Source organism: Venturia canescens, chromosome 8 (assembly GCF_019457755.1).
Source record: "Venturia canescens isolate UGA chromosome 8, ASM1945775v1, whole genome shotgun sequence".
Lineage (NCBI taxonomy): Eukaryota > Metazoa > Arthropoda > Insecta > Hymenoptera > Ichneumonidae > Venturia > Venturia canescens.
Genome location: NC_057428.1, coordinates 5,684,434 through 5,709,137, shown reverse-complemented (window position 1 = coordinate 5,709,137; position 24,704 = coordinate 5,684,434). Strand labels below are relative to the sequence as shown.

Below are 24,704 nucleotides of genomic sequence, written 5' to 3'. Positions count from 1 at the left end.
TTCAGGCACATATTTTGAAGGTCGTCATATTACCATTTACTCCGATCGACTGCCTGGCAGTTCCGACGCTTAGATTTCATTGCCCAATTCACTACCAATCTCCAGCATGTTTCAGGACAAGGCAAAATTATCGCAGATACGTTTTCGAGACTGGACGCCATAAATCTGCAGTGATGTAGTGCCAACTCGCCGAAGCTCAACAGAATAAAGAAGAACTGCGCGAGTTATTGTATTAGAGTGTAATTACTCGTGAGTTAAATCACAAAGATTATTTTATCACAAATTGTACACACATTAGTCACAACCGAAGAGACCAGAGCCGGATTCATACCACTTCACTGCTCATTACGAAATTTATTCATCTCGATTTCAATAAAAATTCATGGAGAAATCCGTTAGAATACACGCGAGGCGTCTGATATGTAGCAGCGACCGTATTTACTATATATAGTTAAACTTTACTACGGCAGGCGCCACCATCGATTTTGAGTTAGTCACGTGAGCTTGATGGCTCTTAATGTACTCTACTCCTCGGTGCATTCGGGTGTCAAAGGCAAACAGAAATTAATAACAAAGAGATACGTTTGGCCTAACATTAACAAAGACTATAGATAATGGGCAAGATCTTGTCTGCAGTGCTAGAAAAACAAAATTCAACGACACTTTATTTCACCAATCGCCGACTTCGACCCTTTGTCGCAACGATTCAAACACATACATATTGTCCTTATTAACTTTTCTCCAAGAAATTTAGCTCGTGTCTTACCATCATCCATCGTTTCACGCGTTTTCCAGAAGTAGTACCGCTTGAAGACACCTCGACCGAAATAATGACATACGCACTCCTGCTCAATAGGATCTGCTGACACGGCCCCCCTCTGCGTATTGCGTCTGACCGAGATAGCCAATACGAATCGCAATTATTTCGAAAACTCACGGAATTACTTGGAATCAATTACCTCCAAACTACGCCGCATCACCCATAGGCGAACGGGTTAGTTGAAAGACTCCATCAACAGCTCAAGTCAGCGTTGTTGAGCCGTGACGGAAGTTGGTATGACGCTCTTCTCGCTGTGCTTCTTGGACTGAGAACAATGTGGAAAGAAGACATCTCGACATCTTCTGCCGAACTGGTTTACGGCGAACCAATACGTCTTCCCGGTGAATTCTTATCTTCGTCGAACAAGCGTTTCACGGCAGCCAAAATGGTGCAAGTTTTAAAAAATCACTTCAAAAATCTATCACCAGCGCGCAAGTCCCGACATGGTCAGTGCAAAGTTTTCTGTTACAGGAATCTACAGACTTGCACGCGTGTACTGTTCCGCAATGATAGAGTCCGCGTGTCGTTTAGTTTACCGTACGAAGGCCCTTATCCTGTCATCACAAAACACGAAAAATATTTCGTAATCACCTACCGGGATTGCAATACGCCCATCTCGATTGATCGGCTGAAACCGGCATACTCGACCGTGGACGATGACGACGATGAACGTGCCGAAATACAAATCCATGCGGAAAACCCACAGACAAGACCAGAGCTAAAAGTCAAATTCGAGCTCCAACTGTCTGAGTGAAACAGACACTTTTCCATCAATTTGGAATTTCCAATATTACCTTTTTTTTCTTTCTCTCGCTCGCCCATCGTATCCTGCTGTTTTCATCATCTATTTAATTTCATAATTTCAGTCACATTTTATATTATGTTAAAAAAAAAAACAACGGGAGTCATGTAACCGCAACCTCATACATTAACATCCATCGACTAACCTCACGTATTGGAATTTTCGAAATCGAAATTCTTTGACACAGTTTGGCCGATTAAAAAAAGGCTCTGTCAGCCTACGCAGGACGGTGGCAATAATTGGCTGACAGAGTATTTTTTTAATTGTTCAAACTGTGTCAGAGAATTCCGATTTCGAAATTTGTAGCGATTTCTCTCACACTCACGGTCGCGATATACCAACTGTTCCATCGTCTTAATAATACAATCATTCGGCATCGAAATCTTAATTCTCGCCCCTCTCAAGCTCAAGCATATGGATGACTAAGTTTCCATAGTCAGTTGAGATCGGGCCGCCCGAGCGAGACATCACAATAAACCTTGAAAATTCTCCCGACTTTAATCAGTGTAATATTTATTTACCCCCACCTACTATAACCCTTCATATATCTATAAAGAAAATAAAAAAAAAAATCAATTTTTTTCCTGAAAGTCGCAAATGATTATATCTTGATAATTCATAAAAAAATAATTCTCTCATCTTCAGAGCCTTCTAAAATAATTTTTACAGACGACGCCAACGACTTCAACATTTTTTTCCAATTTTAGTGAAAAATTATGATTAAAATTATTGATTTTACGGTGTTGCAACAAACATAGTTTGCATTCAGGCGAGAGTTAAATTCCCTTGAACATAAGAGAAACAAATTTGAAGATTGCTTCAACGGATTTTCTAAATTTTTTGTTTCAATTTCTCTTAACCCAGCGTGTGAATACTGGGTCTTTAAGAGAATAGTTAAATTTTAAACTCGTCTTTTTCTATCTTTTCCACTTTTTCGACGACTGTTCAATTAGATGACTGATCAAAAAAACGTAACCAATAAAGAAAAGGAACAAAGTCTAACGGCATTATTATTATTAATATTATTCTTTTGTTTGAGCCGGTATAAAAGGCCGAGCGCAGAGGCTCCAGTAGCCAGTCTCGTCTCGTACCTCGCCACGCTAGACTCGCAATAACGCTCTCCGAGCAATAATTAAAAGCCAGTCTTGCCTCAAAATCTGATCACATTAGACTCGCCCATACACTGGAGAAAATAAAGAAACACAAAATACTCGCTCACTCAAAAATCGCTCAAAGAACAAAGAGCAATATAACATCGCAGAAATACCACTCAGAATTCAACGCACAAAATAACATTTTTCCTCCTCATGGGCCGGGCTCATATTCGTTCGTTTGAGCTCAAAACTCTTAGGCGAGTGTCCTATCTATTCGGGAGGGCCGGGACAGTTCGATTTCGTTCTGTCTCAAGATTCCTGGTAGATTTCCAATCTTTTATCTAGCTAAGAGAATTGTGGCCATTCAGGTACGTTCGGTCACAAGATTCTTTGGTAGAACTCCTACCTTTTCATACCAGAAGGGCCGGGATAGTTCGATTTCGTTCTGTCTTAATATTTTTGGTGTGAATTCCTTCCCACCAATCTTATTTATTTTCTGAGCGACGATTAAATTAATTGAAAAATCATTTTCTTATCCAAGGTTCAGCGGTTTCTTTATTTTCGAGATGAGACATTAATATTTAATTTATTAGATTTGTGAGTCAAATAAAATATTACTTATTATTATTTCCGATTCAAATTAAACTAATAAAACTATCAAAGCGAAATTACTCACTGAAAACAACTTATTTGAATTATATCGAGTCAATTTATCAATTTATCAATTATTAAAAATTAGATCAATTTCATAAGCGTTTGCGAGATTACTATTATTATTGTAATTGAGAAAAATATCGAAGATACGAATTAGAAACAAAATGTCTTGCAAGAGAAATTATTATTATTATTGAGTAAAATACCGGAAATTTAAATCCTTACGAAATTCAATTGAAAGTAAAAAAATTTTATGCGAAATAAAATAGAAGAAAACGCGATTTAAAACGAAATTTCTTTTATTTGTAATTTAATTCAAAAAACAGTCAAAATTGAATAAATCATTTGTTATTTTCAAATCTAATTTGATCATACTTTTGTTGTTCTTTCATGTCCGCGCTTTATTTAAATAAAAAGTTCGAATTCACGAGTAACGGCGTGCTCTAACTCAATTGTACGGTTACAATAGATGTTAATGTAGTGTCGGGCGGCGCTATGGTCAACTTTGCGGCACGCTAGAGGTCGTAATTTTGGTCGAAAATAAAAAATAAAAAAATCGAAATTGTAGGTCTGAACACGCTGTACAAGTTTGATACTAGACATTCTTTCGATATCTATCATAAGAAATCTCCTTTCTCGCGATAGATATCGAACAAATATCAAAAAAAAAACAAATTTCACTACCGAAATTTTTGACTTTTTCGATCGCTATCTTAATAACCATGAACGATAGGAGAAAAATGTATAAGTCCTAAATTTTAGAGCGTAAAAAAGCATTAAAAAAATATTGAATCAAAATATTTGTATCTCAACGGAGAGCAGAGTTATTGTAAAAAAACTGGATTTAACTCTTTTTTCAAGAGGCGGAAAACACACATAGAAAATCTTAGTCAACAATTTGAACTAAAGCTTTTCTAGGCATCCCCCACAATATCCAAAATTCAGCCAGATTGCGTTCACATGCATTCCCAACTGTATATAATGACTGGACTACAGAGGACAGAAAGGATTTGAGTGACGCATTTTATAAAGACAGACCAGTCGCAAGGTGAAGAAAAGCTGGCGACTCTGGCACTAACAATATTTACTGATATTATGTTGATAGGTGTGTGCGTGTGCGAGTGCATGCGCGCGCGCTGCGAGTGTGTGTATGTGTGGCAGCCCCCCCCCCCCCCCGCCCCCCCGGGAAAGGGGCGACACTTTCATCAGCCTCTTGTATCATAGAAACATCTGACCGGAAACTGGGTTGTTACTCGTATCCAAATCAGGGAAGGGAAGGGTCCATTGACCGAATAATAGTCAGCACTAGCAGTCCACAAAAGTTAATGCCATCTCGTCACAAAAAACCCTTTTTTCCACATAATGTATATTTACACAACCCTCCAGTATTCCTGTAGTTACGGAATGTTTCGCGAAGTATGGCGTAACTTCTAACTAGGCCACAGTCGAACAGGACAAAATCTACTCACATGTTACACTTGAATTAAATATGCGGAGACAGAACAAAAATGTTATTCACAGTCTGTGTATTAAATTTTTGAACATGGGCTTTTTTCCTAGAATTTTTAGAAATGGACAGTTAATCAGTATAACGTAACTATGAATTTTAGAATCAACAATGATCAACAATGGAAGATTGTAAACAAAATACTTATTTATTTGAAAGAAGCTTGAATGCAGGTCAATTGTAGGGAAGGGCTGAACTACACCATTACTTGTTTTGAGCGCGCGCGCACATACACAGACACACACACGCCCGCGCGCACTCGCGAACGTTAGCTCATTCCATGTCGGCCTGAGATTATATGATATAAATTGTATAATCGTCATCTTGCTTACATGGGTTACAGAAAATTTCTCAAAGATTTGGCGTCTTTTTCAATAAGTACCAGCATAATTAGGTAATATTGGAAAGAACGTATACATATATATTTGTCGAAATATCATCCTTGGCATACCTTTTTCGCCATTACGTCATATCCCTGCAGGTAAAGGACGATCGCGATACACTTGTTTAAAATTTTTGTGATAAAAACCTAACCCCGCACACACGTATCATCATTTTCGACGTATAATTTTTAATTTTTGTCCACTGGCATTTTTCTTGCGAAAAAAATTCTTACGTTGATACTTGGTCAAGATTTGTACTAAATCTTTAAACTGATTCACTGATAATTTTATTTCCCGAACTCTATATATTTCTTTTCTCTTTTTATCACTTATCATTTTTCCCTAGCTCAATTCTTCGTCTGGTTTTTTTTTCACATCATTCGTACAATTTTTCGTGAGTGTTATTATTCTTATTATTTAGTATATTCATTGCAAGCAACAGCAGCAGCAACGGCAGTGAGGAACCCGATCCGCTACCAGCAAAACCTTCAGCTGCACCCCTTATCGGAGAGTTTAGCCGCTCCTCGGTGGCTATACCCAACACTCACACCAATATACTGCCGCCAATAGCCAACCAACTCTTCTACATAGAAATACGAATGGTTTGAGTGTTTACGTGCACGTGCATGGGCGTGTTAGTTGGCAAGAGAGAGGGGGAGAAAAGAGACAGAGGCCGCAGAGGCACACAGCGCACCAAGGACACCCCAAGACGACCCCTTGACGAAAGCAGGACTATCTTGCAGCAATCTTTTGTATATTCCCGTTTCCCTCACTTTTCTTCTTCGTCTTGCATTTTACTTGTTCTCCACAATTTTCCACGAAACTCTTTTTTTTTACTACCGCATTTAAAAACTTTTTCACCATTAATCACAATGAAATCTTACCAAAAAAAATGGATCACTCTCTCGAATGCAATGCCGGTGCAGTTTTCTCAGTCTTCACACTACTTTTTTCGTATGGTTTTGTTCACAGTAAGGAAGCTTACAAACAATGAACCGCAAGTGGCAAAGGCCTAGCAGAACTTTTTCAGAATCATATGGATGTTTCATTGTAGGCTCCAGAACGTCGAGAAAAAAACAACGGAATGGAATATCCAATGAAAATATAGAAACACGTCCACCTGGGGAAAAGCACAAGTAGTTGGAAACAACAAATTTTTATTTTCAATACATTTTTGTATTCTAGTCGGTGTACACCTGGGTATTTGTCTACATATAAGTGAAAATATTATTAGTCAGCTGGTTGTATGAAAAACCATGCAGAGAAGAGTATAAATAAAACAGCGATGACGGAGAACGGCGTGGTCACCAATGATGATATCCACAATGGATGGAGGATCTATCACGCCTTAACTCGGAGTAGCTACCTGGATGTGCTGAATAGTGTTATGATCCGCCAGATGACTCCACCATCACCCTCGAGCAAACTCACCGGAGGTTTTAACCCCACCGAAGAAGCTGTGACTGAAATTCCTCCCTCCTCTACTTGTACAAGAAATTGCTCTGGTATATCCTAGTATATATATACGTATTGTAAAACAGTCACTAAATCGCATACGCGCGGGAGTAAGGTGGGAACGCGATAAGATGGAAACGAATGCACTATAGACACGATATCCTAGGTGCTTCAAGGCGCGTCACCCTCTGCGCATCAACCCCTCTACTTTTACATGGTAAATTTATACACTCCCCAAATTCCCCCAGCACCCCTAACGCCAACAACCTATCTCGACCATTTCAGCACACATCTTCCTTGATGCTTACTGCGACGACTCCTACTTTCTAGATCGATCTTCTCTCGCTCAGGGCAGTACTCAGGGGAACGTTCGCACTACACACCTCTATGCTAGATATGCTTTTTCACGTGCTTTTCAAGTATTTTTCTAATTTTCCCTTTAATTCATAAATAATATATAATATCTTGAAATAAAATTTGTATATTATTATAAAAATACACACACACACACACACACACACCATACCGTACTTTTAGAAAAGTGATGAAGGTGACCTTCACTGTACATCAGCGCCTCCACCGAAATAAAAAAAAGTGCTCGTATTCAATGGTCCCTTTCGTACCATACAACTTTTGTCTGAAACATCTACTGGTGATGTCGATAGTTACCGAGACATTTATCGTGGCAACAGTTAGTGCCTCATGCAGTATATTTGACAGAAAAATTTCGTCTTACAATCTGATTGATAGAATCAATTCATATAGCATAAAATAAATATTGAACTTCGATAATTGATACATGAAATGAATAATTGAAATATAATGCGAAGGTCTCACTTATCTACGCACGACCCTATGAGGTGATCGACATTCGCCAGAGGTATCATATATTTAGCAAATAAATCTCATAGATTATTTTCTTGATTGTTGGATTCGTTTTTGGTGATCGACATTCGCCAGAGGTATCATATATTTAGCAAATAAATCTCATAGATTATTTTCTTGATTGTTGGATTCGTTTTTGAATTTTTGTGGTTAGTTTTCCAGGCTATAATGATAGTTTTCAGACAAATATTTATGAATACTTCATACAAATAAATTGGGGTACATTGGAACCCCACTTTAATCGGAACCAAAGTCCGAACAATCGTTTTTTATTTTTTCGTTCCAAAAACCCAGCAGAAACCATTTTTTGGGAAACTCATTTATAATGTTAAAACAGTTTACGAAGTGATTTCTTTACTATAATGAGTGAATTATTACTGAATCGAAAGAGGGAGAATGAACAATAGGTTAGAGGCTAGCTGAACAAAAAATATGTCATGTACCTCCGTAAATTTGGCGAATGATTAGAGCTTGTTCACTTCTAAGTTCTCTCCGTGCGCATTCTTGGGATCCATAAACTCTGAAAGGAACTCTGATTTTTTTGAATGAGCAATTTGAATATGAAGTGCGTTAATGTAGTCATGCGTACGATCGCGGATATAAAATAATTTTCAATAAGTTTCTTCATAATTTTGAAATGTTTTTATATGGTATTTGAAATATTCATTTTTCTAAAGATTCTCGACAAGTTGTGCGCATTTCAGAATGATTTCGAGATTATTTAAATGTTGTAGTGATCCTCGCAATTTTTTAATGTTTTTGAATGTGTCCACCATTTTTTTGAGATTAAAATCATTTTCAGTAAGATTTAGGCTAAGTAGAAAAAAAAACCAAAAAAATGTGCAATTCGTTACCAGTAAAAAAAATCAATTTTCAGGTGGGTATAATACCTGTTATATAATTGATAATTATCTTCTATCGTAGGGTTTTGGATAGCGTAAAAAATCAGCTTCAAGGTACTATGCGTAAATCGCAAAAATATTGAGTTGTTTACGAGTGTTTTCACTTTTGCCGAAAAGCAAAGTTTCCCCATATTAAATTAAATTAAGTGAGATTAGCGACCTCTAAGAAATTAGAGGGCTGATGATTTTTTGACACGATATTTTTTTCATCGAATACTAAAATCTGAAGGGGTAAGAGCGAGGAGGAACAAAAAAAAATTTTTTTTTTTCAAGCACCCTAACGTACATTCGAGACTTGTTTTCATAATTAATTGCACGGCATGTTGAAAAATTAAGTAATCAATTTTGGAAAGTTATACTTAGAAACAGTATGCGGTGCCGCTGTTTTGCCAACAATAGCGCAGCAAATAGAATTTAAATGAATAAAAAATGCGAAAAAGAAAACCGGTCGCCACGAATGCGGCTCGATCCCCGGACTATTTTATTACATGTATAGTACGGTTACCTCTGTACTACGCCACGTACTTCAGATGAAAAGAATAAAACTTATATATAAATCGTAATAAAACGCAGTTTATACGAGTTTTGTGGTTTGTCAGTTACAAATGTGGGGCCAATTCGTACGGAATTTTCAACTTCAGTTTTTTAGAGTTCTTATGATCAAACAAACAACACCGTCAAAAGGGACCGTGCGCAGCGTCTACAGTGTCACTATGCGGCCAATTTCATAACTTTTTAGATGAAATTTGAAACAGGCGCATATGGGAATTATTACTTTTCGCATTATTTAACAAAATAAAATTATTATTTTTTATCACGTCTCGATCGAGAAAATATTGTTGCATTCGAGAGAGTGCTCTAATGCACAATTTCGACGCCGAGACGTTGAAGTATCAGTAAAATTTTATTATTTCCCAGAGGGCACAGTCCATTCTCCATGGAAAAGTGAGAAACGAACCAAGTGGATCAAAAGGTTAAACACTGTCAACTCATCCACTAAACTTTCTGTTTCGACGACATTTAAAACGTCATTCGATTCAAACAGTTTTTTTCCTTTTACGTCATTTTGATTTTGAATGCGATCATTGTTGATCGGACAAAAACCGTATTTGATTACTTTAATCATTATTTTTTTCCGAAAAATTAATTATTTTCAATGATATACAGTCAAAATATCATCAGAAAAATTGCATATTCAGACACGAGAGAGCGCGCTCATCGACTGTAGTGCTGCTCTCTATAGCTCACGCACGGTCCCTAATGACTGGCGTTGAGAAAAAATTAAAGACAAAATATATAGGAGTGCTAGTTTAAGCAACCGAGAGAAGCGCATAGTGTCTTGGCGACAGTCTGACAGTTTAACCTCGTCAAGCGCTCGAGACGCCCAGTGCGGCCAACAAAACAATACACTATGGATGTTTTATGTGGTTGGTAATGGAAACCGAGTTCCCGAAACGTTCGACCAATCACAATCGTTTCGGGAGGTGCCAAACACAGTGCCAAATAAGCCCCATACCACGGTCCCCATACCCACGGCTTTGCCCACGGTGTGTGTTCACTCCTTATCCTCCTTATACATTGAGTGTCACCCATGCTGTCTCTGACACAGCCTGTAATTGAAAAGCACTGTGAGTTCTTTGTCGTGGTATGGAACAAGTTGACATGATCACAGAAACAAGTCCATCGGCAATGTTTACTTTGCTCTCGATGGAGTTCTTAGTTTTGAGCAATAGAAGAGTCGTTGATAAGAAGTTCATTAATGCGTATTTTAATAAATTAAATGTCCTTGATTATCGATCTATTTCAATAAAGGATCCTCACGTACGTTAAATGAGGTTACGTCGCATTGCCGTTATTAATTCAAAGGATGAATTAAATAAAAATTTACAATTTGCAGGTCGTACGTCTATTACTCCGTCAATTATGCGCTGCTATAAGATTTTCTGAAACTGAGTTGGTTAAAAATTATTCCCAATTCGTATTAAATACAATCCATGCTGGTGGAAGCATCATCGGAAGGACTTTTTGTACTTGTCAAAAATGGTTTCTAGAAGCGCTTGAATATACCCATTCTGATGTCAGAAATGATATTCTTATAACTCTCCAGGCTCTCTGGAGTACAGGATCATTTGACATTAATAACCAAGTATGCACTTTTCTCTTACAGGATTGATACCGTTTATAACTAATCTCGCATTATAATATGTACCTTTTGGATTTGTTCAACTTCTATTAATTATACTTTCATTTTTCAATCTTGTAAATCCATTACTTATGCTTCCTAAAATGAATTCTACCAAATGTTTTTAACCTGAATAGTGTTTGCTAACAACCTTTCCAATTTTTCTGTACAATAATAGATGATACTGAAATTTACATTCAATTCTAAAAGTATTACTAATACTACTAATATTTATACCTTACACAAGCAATAAAATATAGCGATGGCAAACTTTTTTATGTTTAATTTGAAAATCTGAAATAGAAAAATGATTGTGTCCTTAGTGTTATTTATTTTGTCAAATACCAAAACATTTTATACAATATCACATTGGATTGCAGGGTTTCCAAAGATTATTAAATGAAAAAGGACTCTTGAACCAACTAGCTTGTCCTGGGAACCACCATTGGTCAGAAACGAATTTCTTGGCACTTTCGTGTATAGAGGCTATTCTTGTTAATACAGAGAACAATACTACTGTGTTATCATTGGAATACAAAATGACCATACAAGAAGTGGTCCTTAATAATTTGTCCTCTTTTTCATACGACACCCAAGATAAACTTATCTACAATAAGGTAAAAAATAAGCTATTACTATATAAAATAAAAAAAAGTAGAGAAATTCATTGGCATTGATTTTGATTTCAGATAGTTTGTTGTTGCCTTCGAATATTATCTAACCTGTCAATTAGTGCATCCTCAATGTCTCAGAAACCTGATTGTGTTGGCAAAATTCTTGGAATAGTGAAAGAATTTTCATTTCATGGCATCGAAAAATACTCAACGACAAAACCTCAGTGTTTAAGACCATCAGCAATGAATCTACCTGAAGTCGTTAACAATCGAGGAAATAACCGTAATAAAACAAGAAGCAAAAGACAAACAACAAAGAAATTATCGCAAGGAGAAAAAAACAAAGGAAATTCAAATGTGTGCCTTGATTTACCAGAAGCTGTTTGTTGCAAATATTCAAGTGATTCGGAGACAGAAATCTTAAATCCAACCGAAATAGAGTACAAGGTTCGATTGGAGGCGGTAAATTTATTAAACGCTGCTGCCCGGAATTTTCCGACTCAAGAAATGTTTGGTTATTGGTCTCAAATTGTAGCTAGCGGTTCAAAAACTAGTGCTCGGGTTCTCGCGAGATTGCTTCTCAAAGAGCCAGTAGCAAAAGTACGTCGGTCTATCCTTAGTACACTTTCAAAACTTCTTGTAAAAGCGAAACATTTTTTAGTTCACGCGGATGATTCAGAAAATCCTTCCTTCATAACGTTTTTCGGCACTGTTGGAGCCATGATTCGTGAACTTCATTTCGTACTCTCTCTTGTCTTGAGTTGCGAACGAAACGCGACCGTTCTTATTCACGCTCTTAAGTGTACAAGCGTTCTCGTGAACAGTACACCTTATGCCAGATTAAAGCCTGGACTCGCGTCCAAACTCTCCAGAAATAGTAGACCTTACCTGCTTCACAAAGGTATTTAAATATTTTATGACTATGCTGGTGATCTATCAGTTGTTCGGTCGGTAAAAATGTTGTTGCACGGTTTATTCCGAGTAGCTTATAATTTGAAAAAATATGAGTTACACGCTATTCGCATTTTATCAGAGAACAAGGTGTAACTTTTAATTTTCTCAAAGAATCAAGGATTTCCGAGTGAACCGGACAGCCACTTTGCAGCTGTCTATCTCGCACTCACGCAACTAATAGATCACCTTAATATATTTTCTGAGAGCAAGCTCTATCCAATATCTTTATATAGGCCCCTGCGTCAATAAAGTGCCTAGAAAAAAGCCAAAATGACTTGCCCAAGTTCTACATTTCAGATAGGTTGATATAAATTTTTTCAATCAATATTAGCAATATTCATGTGCAGATCCTACGGTGCAAGTCTCGGCTTTATCGGTCTTTGAAGCCTTGGCTCTGGTTAATCCACTCACAGCAGAGATTGTCAACATATTACAAAAAGAATCAAAACTCCCAGACAATGAAGGTTTTTTACGTGGAATTCAAATTGGAAATAGCGAAGACAACGAAGATGACGCGGAAGAAGAGGTAGATCTGGAATATGCAGATCATTCAAAAGAGAAAGCCGAAATCGAATCAGAGATAAATAACGGATTGTTGCGAGAAAAAGGCGGTCTCAATTTTTTGATACAAGTTTGTTTGCAGTACATTTCAAACGAAGTATGTTTGCATTAATTATGCTTTATTATTTCGGATTGGATGTGGCCATGGTCAATTTTGCCATTTCATAATAGCTTCCAATTGTAAATGTAGCTTATTAATTATTCACAGGCCGAGAAAGGTCCAGTACGTTTACACTCTCTTAAACTATTGGGTGCATTGGCTTCAAATTTGGAAAGTCTTGTGTTTACGCATTTGGAACCCGTAACAACTACGTTAGCAAAAGTCACTCAAGATACAGATTTTCAAATTGCGTATCATGCCTGTCGAGTAATTGAAAATCTAGCTGGTCGATTAGCAACTTTGCCTTCTGACAATGCTAATGTGGTGGCGTTTTGGAACACCATTTTTTCAAAAGTTACCTTTCTCGTTCAGCACCCGCAATCTACTTTACGAGAAGTAACATGCGATTGTTTGGGAAAAATAGACACAATTTTTTCACAATTGCCTGTAAGTTGAGTAATCATGGCTAGATAAATCTTATCAGCAAAACTACATTGTTCCGATGGTTGCGATATGTTTGTGAGAATAATATTATTACATTTCAGAGAGAAAGGAGTGTTCTTGTGATAACTATATTATTCGGAGGAATACGGGATGAAGATAGTGGAGTTCGTGCAGCAGCTGTGAGAGCTCTCGGGATGCTCGTGACTATACCAGCTCTTGAGGAGGATACCGGATTTTTGATGGACCTTGGTGACGTCGTGTGTCTAGCAATTGAGGATGACAATCTTGGTGTCCGAGTGAAAGCGTGCTGGGCACTAGCAAATCTTTGTGATTGTTTGATAAGACGAAAAAACAATAAGACAATAGAACCAATTCCAGAGAAAGTACTTTTGCCAAGACTTTATACCATTGCCATTAAAGCTGCCCAAGACAATTGTAAGGTTAAATGCAATGCAATGAGAGCTTTGGGGAGCGTCATACGATTATCCACCGATGAACGAATTTTCAATGATGTCTCTGCAGGATTGGAAATACTTGAAAAATGTGCACTCTCAGAAAAAGATATGAAGGTGAACTGAACTATGATCAATCCTTCGGCTGTACACAGATGTAAATTCGCACTTTCAATAATTTGAATTTTATTTCTTGTTTGAATCGGTCGCACTTTATTTCACACTGGTTTTTTTGAAACTTTGAAAAATCGGTTCATTGAAGGAGAACGAAAATATTCTTCTGCAAAAGCTGAAAGAGTTTGGTACGATAAAGGACATTTTTTATTATATCGTCAGGTGCGATGGAATGCTTGTCGCGCGTTGGGTTTCGTTATGAGTTACAAACCGGATGCGGTCCTTCCATCTTTCTGGAGGGTGAGTCGAAATGATAAACGATGTTATGTTAATTCGTCCGTTCATGATGTGTCGCCAGACAACACCTTCACAGCCTTTCTTTTATCTGTTTACCAATTTACTTTATATTATAGGATCAAGTTTTCCCAACTCTCTGCGATTTAATCTGTAATAGCCCAAATTTTAAAGTACGCACAAACGCTGCTTGGGCCCTCGGCGCCTGCGATACTTATGGCAAATTTTGCCCATCGATATGGAAAAGTATCGTAATTGCTCTTGAAAATTCACAACACGTTCCTAGTTTAGTCGAATATCCACATCGAGACGTTCTCGTCCAACAAGTTAGTCCAACCACAAAGTTTTCGTTTTTATTTCGCAAATTGAATAAAATGATCATGTCTGCTGTTTTGTATGAAGAGTAAAAATCGTAATTTTGTATGCATTATTTCTGTTCTAGCTTTGTCTAACACTTTGTCATGTAGCCTCGCGCACTAATGCGTCGGATTTACAGTTGGTGTGGAATGAAGTACGTGATCACGTTGAAGATATCGCAAGGCACATAGAGCACTTGCATGTAAATTAAGCCAATTTTCTCCTCAAATTTTACTTATTCCAATATCCATTGTTTGATGTCAATACTGATATTTTGTTTGTAAATAATATTTCAGAATAGTGTTTTACCGGAAAAAGCGAACGATCTCGTTGAGGCAAAGACTCACCTCCAGAGGCTACACCATACCACTCATTCTGAAGATAAATTAATTGTTCATTGTTTGATCGGTTTATTTGAAAAAAGTCATTTCCTGTAAAAGGTTATATCAAAGACATAAGTATAAAGTTAAATATTAGTCGTACACATTTCTATTAAGTCATCGTTTTCAAGTAATGTTTCTACAATGCAGCCATTCCGTAATAAAATATCGCTCGTGCAGTTGCTTCCACCCGACTATCTGTAAAATCGTTCGAGTTTTTCAATCATGTATCAATTTAAATAAGCGGCAGGTTTATAAAAAAATTCAGACTTTTAGTATTTCGTTGGTTGTATTTGCATCATTGATTTCGCGTAGATTTGGTGGAGTAGCATGAGCGCTTTCAATACATTTTGCGTCAAGATACCCATTCGTTCCAAACTAGTTTCTCAATCTGAGCTAACTGCCTGTTTTTTGTTGCACAAATTTATTTGGTTATTGTATCTATTATTATCTTGTACACAGTAAAACCTTTACATCATTGTTGTCTTTTCAACATTAGCATCTCCGTTTGTCACTTCACTTGACTGTTCAGCCACTATTTTCTCCTCAGATATATCATTTTTAATATGATCATGTTTAAATATTTTTCCCTTTTCTGTATTTCCCTGGAGAGGTTTGACTTCTTTTACTGTTTCTTTGTGTTTTTGTTTCTTTTTTAACCTCTTAGCTCTTTTTTTTGCGGTTGTTTTTTCAGCCTGCTCTCTGTTTTCCATTATTTTTCTGTGATATTCCTCATCCAGGGTTTCCTAAAAACATATTTCATGTATTCCCATTCCATAATATGTGTATCGGACACTGGAGTTCTGGAAAAATGTTACCTTCCGACCTTTCTCTTGAATAAATTTCTGTCTGGAATATTCCTTGCGTCTGAGGTGCCTGTAAACATGGAATTCACCACTCCCAGCTCCTGCACTACTTCCCATTACATTTCTGACAAATTCTGGTACCGATGGTGAAGTTTTGGATTTTGGTCGCTCAGGTAATAGAATTTGTTTTTCCTACAGTAGTTGATGAAAAAAATATGAAAAAACAAAATTGAATAGATTTTTCGACACGGATCACTTTATTGCAAGTAAATTTTTTTTTTCTTGGAAAATGATAAGCAGTCGATGGTTGAATGTAAATTCTTTCATACACTACATTCAGCATCAATTTATACTTTTACTAAAAAAAAAACTTTGTATTCAAAGAACATGTATGGGATGATTTGGTTAGAGAACGACCCTCTGTGCAAAAAACCAAGATAAAAGATAGACAAATGCTATTTTAAAGTTTTTCTAAAACAAGAAAATTCGAACTATCGTATATTCACCGGATTTTTCATGAGTTTCATGAGTTTAAGTCGCTGAAGATCGTATGCAGTCTTTGCAACCACGGGTTTCTCATATTTTTTCTCTTCCTCTAGTGTATTATCTTTTTTCGCTTCGAGAATCTCCGATTTTCTCATTTTTTTAGTTGAAAAAATGGTAAATTCACGTGTTGAACTGAATATATAAAGTAAAACTCGGCTCTCGACTGCAATGATTCAGGTCTACGATACCAACATGTTTTTCCCTCTTCTATTTTGTTTACTGATGTCAAGTTACAAACATAGATTCTCAATTAGCCGTATTCTCCAATGAGTCCAATGTTAATGCGACGACTGCGACCCTTACGACTTCACGACCGTATTCTGCCTGCCATTCTGCTCTCAAACGTCCCTCGAGAACCTCCGTGAACTTGGCCGACCGATTCTGGATTCTGGATTCTTGACTTTTTTAAAATGCATATCGTTATGGCCTCTGCCGCCTCTGCACACTGCGCGCGATGAGCGACGAGCGATAGCCAATGAGTACTCTGCTTTTCTAGCCATCGTCGTCCAGACAATCAGAGCTCTTATTGGCTATCGCTCGTCGCTCATCGCTCATCGCGCGCAGTGTGCAGAGGCCATTAGTCGGGCGTCGTCTGTCGGTGTTTGTAGAATCGAAATTAACGAAATTAACGTCTGTCGGAAATAATTAATTAGAAAAATTAAAAACAAAAATCCATGTGAAGTTGGCTGATTTTTTTTTAAATTTTGAGGTATCAGGATTTCTCAAAGCCTAATCGGAGCATAATCGTTTGTCGGTCACAAATTTCATAGATAAAACGTTTGTCGGATGGCTGTTCATTGAAAAAATATGAAAAAATCATTTTTAGCTCTGTTAGCCGATTTCTCCAAATTGCAAGTAATCATGACTACCATAAACTATTGTTCTTTTCAAGTATTCTAAAAATCATGGGTCCTCTTATCTACTTATCGCACCATGGAAAAATCTCAGCATCCGGAGAATTCCCCATTGATATGATTTAAAAAAAATAAAAATCAATCAAAGAATTGTCAAAACACCGACGAAACATACTTTTTGTAAGCGAGTATTTGAAATTCATATCTTTGGCGGGTTTTTCGATTCACACGGATTGTAGCGACCAATAATCAATTTAAATTTCGTATTTCATATGAAAAAGTGAAGGAGGATATCTGTGGCCCAGAGTTTTGACCATGCAGTCTTTACATTTGGCCCAAAATAAGACTTTTATCAAGAATTAAAAAAATCGAAATTCGGCTTTTAAGGAGGTGAAACCGGGATTTGAATTTTGAACCATTATACGTTCATGGTCCCTAATTCTGACCATGCAGCGTCTATATTGAATCGAAACCTCAACCTCAAACCGCGGGCAGAATTGTCACCCGAGCCGAAGGCGTAGTAGAAGTAGTCTACTTTCCCTCCCTAGGTGTGTAATATACTATTCTTCTAGTGTAAGGAAAATGGAAATTCAGCTTTAAGGGGTGAAACGTGGGGGTTAAAAGTTTGAGCTTTATTCCAATATTTTTGGCCCCTACTTCTAACGAGGCAGCGTACATGTTTGATCAAAAATGAGACTTTTTTCTAGTATATCAAAGATCGAAATTCGGCCTTTAAAAAAGTGGAATAGGAGTTGTAAAATTAAAGTTGTGGTCACTAATTCCGACCATACAGCTATTACGCTTGAACCAAACTTTATCAAGTATGATGATAATAATCATAACTCGGCCGAGGGGGAAAGTGAGATTGCAATCATAACTCAGCTGAATAGGAAAAATGAGATTCGCCAAGTTAGCGTATTATTAAATATCTATATTGCCTATTTTATTTTCAAAAATCCAAAATTTCGAAACATCGAAACATAGGGGGAGGAGGTTGTTTATCGTGTTCGGCTTATTTGTGGTAACGCTATTAGTCTGAGACCTTTGCCTGAGTCTTTGCTGTGTTATTGATGAAGAACAATCATGCAATCACCCTTCTTGAAAGCCGAATTTCGGAGGATTTGACAAAACTATGATGATTCAAACCGTTCAAAGCTTCGGTTTATCCCCTTAAAAATCAAGTTTTAATGAACTGCCTGATACTTTTGAAATTACTCGTTCTCTATAATATTTTCATCGAATTCCAAGGAAATCTACCAAAAAATACTCCGTTCGTAAAAAATTACAAATCTCTGTTTCACCTCTTTAAATGCCGAATTTCGATTTTTTTTTATTCTTGTGAAAAAAAAATCTTATTTTGGGCCAAATATAAAGACTGCGTGGTCAAAACTTGGGGCTACAGATATCGTAATATCCCCCAAACGATAATCAACATTTCGGTGCAATTAAGAATACAAAACATATCGATTTTTTATTTCATTAATGGATTTTATTAAAAAAATGGAATTATATGCTCGAACACCAGCTGGGGAAGGGAGGAGAAAAGATGCGACAGAATCCCGTCAGTCAGCTTAACCGAACGTAAATGTGAATGTGAACTCATTCGTCTGGATCACTTGACGTTCCTTCCTCTCTTTTTTTGTGTAACACTTGATGTGTTATTGCCATGACATCTGAAACCGAATGAGTTTTCTCATCATTATTAGTTTACGATTTCATCACAACCTTTATCTCATTTCACTTGCAAAAATCATTTTTTTAAAAAAGTCCTTTTTTTGAATTTCTATAGATCAATGGTACAAAATAGAAAGTCAAGTTCAGGAACGAAAATCCATTTTTTTCAATTTGCTTTCAAGAGTTAACTACAACTAATGCTATAACTTTTTCTCTATCTCCATGTAATGGTTAATGAAAAAACACAACAATATTGAACATATGGGTCATTCCATGCCAAATCGACCACTTTCAAACCCGACCCTTTATGATTTGACTGAAACTTCGTAATCTCGTTTTTCCCTATTGAAGACATTCATGAGAATTTTTTCAAATTTTTTTTCGCAACCCAAACAAAGTTATGGATTTTTCAAAAAAAAGATTTATTTTTTTTCACACAGCTGTAACTTTTTCAAAAATTGACCTACCGGGACGTTTTTTTTCAAAAATTATGTTTTCGAATGTACTTTTAGAAAAAAAATACAAAAATAGTTTTCAAAGTCGAATTCTATGAAAATTTTTAGTTTTTTGGAAACAATCATTAATTTTTCGAATTCCGACACTTTTAATTTTTTTTTTATTATCTCGAAAAAACTTTGATTTATTCTGCAAGTAATCACGTAAGTTGCTTAGTGGGCCGATTTTTATTCAATTTTTTTTAATTAAAAAAACTGTTTTGTTTGTTTTCAATTTTCAACTCCTCTACATTCAAAAAGTTTGTTCAACATCAATATTAATCTTTGTGAATGATTTTACGATATTTTATACCTAATTCCTAATCTATTTAAATCCATTTATTTAATAATTGAATATTTTTTTTATATTTTAGCAGCAGGACAACTCTAATCTTTATTTCTCAAATCTTAAAGAACCCTAAGGTGAATATCTGTGATCCTATCTATCTTTATTCATAAATATCTCTAATTTAAAGAACTTTGAGGAGAATTAAACTGTACTCATAAATAAGAACGTTCTTAATAACTCCATGTCAAATTATCCAAATTATCTCTAATCCAAATTATCTGTAGGCTTAAGGAGGCTCGGTCGCGAATGTCTGCACAACAGAAAAAAATAATTTTTTAATATCTCATAGGTAGATTATCAATAATGACATGTGCGAAATTTCAGATGGGGTCATCGACCATTTAAGAACGAAAAAAATAGTGAAAGTTAGGATTTTTAACACGGGTCTTATGGAAGAGTCACTCTCAAAACGCGTGTTCTAAGGGATATATATGCACTTACGCAACAGAAATAAACAAAAAAATAGAGTATTGTTCTCCAAATCGTGAGGATTCAGAATATATCAAAAAAGTTTGGAGTTATCGACCTAACTAAAAAGATATTGACTGTTAAAATGTCTACAAACTCGATGTTCTGGGACGTTTCGTGACGGTGAGACGATTCCGCAACGTCGCAGAAATCAAATGTTCAGCACAGCGCTGAAGCGCATGCGCGATATTTGAAGTATCGACTGTCTAACCTGAAATTTGTAAAAAAATACACGCACGTCCGGGCGTGTGTATACGCGTACATAGAGGTTAAAAAAACGAATTAATTGTATAAAAACGACAAGTTTTAACGATTAACACAATTTATATACTTATTTTCCAACAATAATAGATAATGTTATATATCACAGGTAATGAGACCGAAAAAAAATCGTAATAGATCGTTGAGTATTTCTGTATGAAATCAAGTCATTTTTAGCTGTTGAATTATTTTCTCTATATTTCGACGTTGCCACTTTTTTGTGAGCAGGATCGTAACGTCAAACTGTACCTTTTTTTCTGATCTTTTTTTATTGATGTGTGACTGATTATTTTTGTTTTAAATGATTAATAATCGTTTTATAATGCATTCTGGTAATGCAAATATGCGCATTTAAAAAAAAACGGGGTGCCCCGTTCATGCACCCACAGAACCCGGCCCTACGCGACCGAGCTTCCTTAAAAATCTTTATTTTAAAACGTGTTTATTCGAATACATCTTTAATCATATACATCTCTATTCTTAAATATTCGCAAAAAAATCTCTCATCCAATACAATTCTAATCTTTTACAACTTCATTCCAGTACAACTTGATCAGAGTTCTTATTTATGAGTACAGTTTAATTACCCTCAAAGTTTTTTAAGGAGGTTGAAGCGTATCTTATGTTAAAACTATTTTCCAACTTTGTACATTCCAATTTTTTAAACAGAAAGCTTAAGACAGTATTAAACTTCTGGCGGGATATGCCGATGATTCACCGTCGTGAAATTGAGATATTTATTGTTGAAGTTAGCAATTTTTTGAAAGCTTCCATAAGAGCCCATGTTTAACCTTGTTATTTTCAACAATGAATATCTCGATTACCAGGCGGTGAAACCTCTCTAAATTTTTCACACATAATTAAGCGCTGTTCAAGAAGATTCACGGAAATTTTCAATTCATTAATTTGGTATAATAAAATCCAATGTATTTTTCGTATGATGTCCTATATACAGGGTGTCCCATTTTAATCTTACACCTGACTTTTCTCGGAAAATATTGCTCGGATCAAATATTGTGTGGAACAAAACTTTTAGGGGTTGAAGGGGGACGTATGATAAAAATTGATTTGTGGATCTAAAATTCAAAATGGCGGCGTTAGAATGGCCGACATGTTTTTTTCGAATGGAAACATAACTTTTTTTCATCACAAAAAATTTTTCAGCGCAAAACCAACAATTTTCGTTGAAAAATTTTTTTGATTAAGTTCATATTTTTCAAGTAAGAACATCATTTTCAACTATTTTAGAGGTATCCAGGATGTACCGCGAAGAGATCTTTAACGTACCAAGTGCAAGTGCGTTTGCGTGTAAGGAGCATATCAACGATTTCGTTGGGACTGAAATCAGCCATTGTTACTAATTTTCCGAATTTTCCTCTAATTTAAGAACTTTTAAAAATTTCGAGAATCAAGAATTTTTCTCTGATTTCTGAACCTTTACAAATTTTCGATTTCGTCTCTTGCTAATGGCTGCGGAGTCAGAAGATAAACGTTTCAATCAATTTTTCATCCGTGGGCGATCACAATGACTTCTAAAATAAAAAATTCTTATCTGATTTAAAACTCTAAAGTAAGAGAACTACGCAAAGTCAGACTACGTCAGTACTACCAATGATGTTTTCTTTAATCTCTTACAAAGTGAACTTACCTTTAATCGTAAGCGAGGCTTACGCTTAAAGATAAGTACACGCAAGCGAGGCTTACGCTTAAAGATAAGTTCACGTAAGCGAGACTTATGCCTACTTTTGAGTTGTAAATCAGAGAAGAAATTTTAATTTTAGAAGTCATTGTGATCGCCCACGGATGAAAAATTAATTGAAACGTTTATCTTCTGACTCCGCAGCCATTAGCAAGAGATGAAATCAAAAATTTGTAAAGGTTCTGAAATCAGAGAAAAATTATTGATTCTCGAAATTTTTAAAAGTTCTTAAATTAGAGGAAAATTCTGAAAATTAGCAACAATGGCTGATTTCAGTCCCAACGAAATCGTTGATATGCTCCTTATTTTAGGGAGGTGTCGGGGCAATTACTTCCGAGCTGAAAATTTGTATCGACGTGAATATCCTGATCGTCGTCACCCATCACGGCAGACAATCCGAACCCTTGAGCAGCGAGCGAGGGCAGGTCGATGATCCGCCACCGTCGACATTTCCCAAACGTCAAAAATTTTGGTGGATTGCATGAAGCCCGAAACATAGCTATTTTAGCCATGATATCAATTGATCCTCATTTGAGTGCCAAAGTGATCTCGGAACGACTGGGGTTTCCCAAATCGACAGTGCATCGTGTATTGAGAGGTGCGAAACTTCACCTGTAGCGACTACAATTCCACCAAGACACTCCTAATACAGATCCGTTGCAAAGGGTGGCGTTTTGTCGGTGGGCGTTGAGACAAATCGAGCGATCCAGGGACTTTTTTCGATACGTTATGTTCAGTGATGAATCCACTTTCAACAACCGTGGTCAAGTAAACCGATGGAACTTTCGGTATTGGTCTGATCAGAATCCACATTGGTTGAGACAGATCGATCACCAGCATCGATGGAGTTTGAACGTATGGTGTGATATTGTGAACGGGCAATTAATAGGTCCCCATTTTTTCGAGGGAAATGTGAACTCTGTCCGTTACCTTGATTTTCTACAAAATGAACTGCCTCTTTTGCTAGAAGATCTGGATTTGGAAACACGTCAACAGATGTAGTTTCAGCAAGACGGTGCACCCGCTCACTGGGCTCATGTTGTTCGAAATCATCTGGATACAACATTTGGTCAACGGTGGATTGGTCGAGACGGTCCTGTAAATTGGCCTCCAAGGTCACCAGATCTTACGTCTCCTGATTTCTTTTTGTGGGGGTACTTAAAAGACGCTGTCTACCGTCAAGCTCCAACAACACGAGAGAACATGAAGGAGCGGATAAGAGCTACCTGCCGTGCGATCCCGAGAGATGTTCTCCTACGCACAGTTGATGGTTTTGAGAGAAGAGTTCAGGCATGTTTAAACATGAATGGAGGGATATTTGAACATCTCTAGGGAGGGATCAGAGTACACTCACAAGGAGGGTTTGGAGTCCGAAAATACTGCGGTAGTGACGAACCGCAGAGACCTAATCCTTGTGAGCTCGTACCTATGGCCATAAAGGCATTGCATGCCCCTCTTTTTAAAAAAAGTTGAAAAATAAAATGAAAATAAAAAACACACACACATGCACCTCCACGTATGCACGCATATGCAGACGCACACGCAAACGCACTTGCACTTGGTACGTTAAAGATCTCTTCGCGGTGCATCCTGGATACCTCTAAAATAGTTGAAAATGATGTTCTCACTTAAAAAATATGAACTGAATCAAAAAATTTTTCCAACAAAAGTTGTTGGTTTTGCGCTGAAAAATTTTTTGGTGATGAAAAAAAGTTATGTTTCCATTCGAAAAAAACATGTCGGCCATTCTAACGCCGCCATTTTGAATTTTGGATCCACAAACCAATTTTTATCAAACGTCCCCCTTCAACCCCTAAAAGTTTTGTTCCACACAATATTTGATCCGAGCAATATTTTCCGAGAAAAGTCAGGTGTAAGATTAAAATGGGACACCCTGTATATCGCTTCAACTTCTTTAAGGAGTTTCGGTACAGCTTATCTTTGGGGGGGGGGGGGGGGGGGATCAGGGTGGTAAATCCATTGTATTCTAGCAGGGCGCCAACTTCTACACTCTCACTTTTCATTATTAAGAGTAGGCTTTATTACGAATAATATGTATATAATTATGTATCCATTCATATTTTCTGTAATGATGAATGTTATAGTTTACTTTAAATATTATGGATATTTTTTATGTTATTTCTAAAAATTATCGAAAATGTGACGCGAACGTGACAACCACGGCATTGCTCCATCGTGTTTCGTTTCGCTTGTAGTGTGTGACCGAAGCTGTTCATGATAAAAGAGTGAAACAGACAGAGGCTGGACAAAATATGAATATTGCTCGGTTTCATACGATACACATAACCTCATCCATCTACTCCACTTGACTGTTTGAAATTTCGCGCCGATCCTGGCTTAATACAACGTTGCCGTTACTTTCTTCGACCGTGACGAGTCGATGGAAAATGAGCAGTTCAGTAATTTGTTTTTACAAAAATCTGACAAACTATGCAGAGAAACTTCTTGAAAATTTGACACAATTATCAGTTTAATACAACGTGGAAGTTGGTGTTTTTCTTTTTAATGTGTAAGTATTTTTTAAATTATGACAAAAAAAATGGGGTTTGAGCCGTCTAATCCCGTGTTAAAATGCTTC

General features: G+C 36.7%; 3 protein-coding genes across 9 annotated transcripts in view; 1 reads left to right on the top strand and 2 right to left on the bottom strand.

The window, feature by feature from the left end:
• The window catches only part of Drep2 (DNA fragmentation factor-related protein 2), a 438,119-nt gene extending 430,958 nt beyond the window's left edge, over positions 1-7,161 (bottom strand). For 3 of the 7 annotated variants that reach the window (XM_043427010.1, XM_043427011.1, XM_043427012.1), the window contains exon 1: positions 34-176. In XM_043427010.1, coding sequence (XP_043282945.1) covers positions 34-161 — 128 coding nt within the window. In that variant the 5' untranslated portion in view covers positions 162-176. Of the gene's footprint in view, positions 1-33; positions 177-4,839; positions 5,229-5,328; positions 5,809-6,144 lie in introns of those variants that run through there. The other 4 variants (XM_043427018.1, XM_043427015.1, XM_043427013.1 and 1 more) reach the window with 4 other exon arrangements.
• Positions 7,162-10,006: 2,845 nt separating this feature from the next.
• LOC122414954 (HEAT repeat-containing protein 6) lies at positions 10,007-15,452 on the top strand. Its single transcript, XM_043426655.1, has 11 exons — positions 10,007-10,323; positions 10,400-10,648; positions 11,065-11,301; positions 11,374-12,199; positions 12,600-12,910; positions 13,022-13,360; positions 13,459-13,926; positions 14,146-14,223; positions 14,337-14,543; positions 14,660-14,776; positions 14,871-15,452. Exons 1-11 carry the CDS (start codon positions 10,150-10,152, stop codon positions 15,009-15,011), a joined length of 3,147 nt encoding a protein of 1,048 aa, XP_043282590.1. The 5' UTR covers positions 10,007-10,149; the 3' UTR covers positions 15,012-15,452.
• Positions 15,225-16,641, bottom strand: LOC122414961 (PRKR-interacting protein 1 homolog). The gene is made up of 3 exons (XM_043426675.1): positions 16,267-16,641; positions 15,773-15,952; positions 15,225-15,700 (listed from the first exon to the last, which is right to left on the bottom strand). Exons 1-3 carry the CDS (start codon positions 16,399-16,401, stop codon positions 15,425-15,427), a joined length of 591 nt encoding a protein of 196 aa, XP_043282610.1. The 5' UTR covers positions 16,402-16,641; the 3' UTR covers positions 15,225-15,424.
• Positions 16,642-24,704: the final 8,063 nt, after the last annotated feature.

Coding starts and splice junctions, on each gene's coding strand:
- LOC122414954 (XM_043426655.1), top strand. CDS start 10,150: ATGGAACAAGTTGACATGATCACAGAAACAAGTCCATCGGCAATGTTT. Junction 11,302..11,373: donor ATAAACTTATCTACAATAAG/GTAAAAAATAAG, acceptor TTTTGATTTCAG/ATAGTTTGTTGTTGCCTTCG. Junction 14,777..14,870: donor GGCACATAGAGCACTTGCAT/GTAAATTAAGCC, acceptor ATAATATTTCAG/AATAGTGTTTTACCGGAAAA.
- LOC122414961 (XM_043426675.1), bottom strand. CDS start 16,401: ATGAGAAAATCGGAGATTCTCGAAGCGAAAAAAGATAATACACTAGAG. Junction 15,953..16,266: donor TGAAACTCATGAAAAATCCG/GTGAATATACGA, acceptor CAACTACTGTAG/GAAAAACAAATTCTATTACC. Junction 15,701..15,772: donor TTCAAGAGAAAGGTCGGAAG/GTAACATTTTTC, acceptor ATATGTTTTTAG/GAAACCCTGGATGAGGAATA.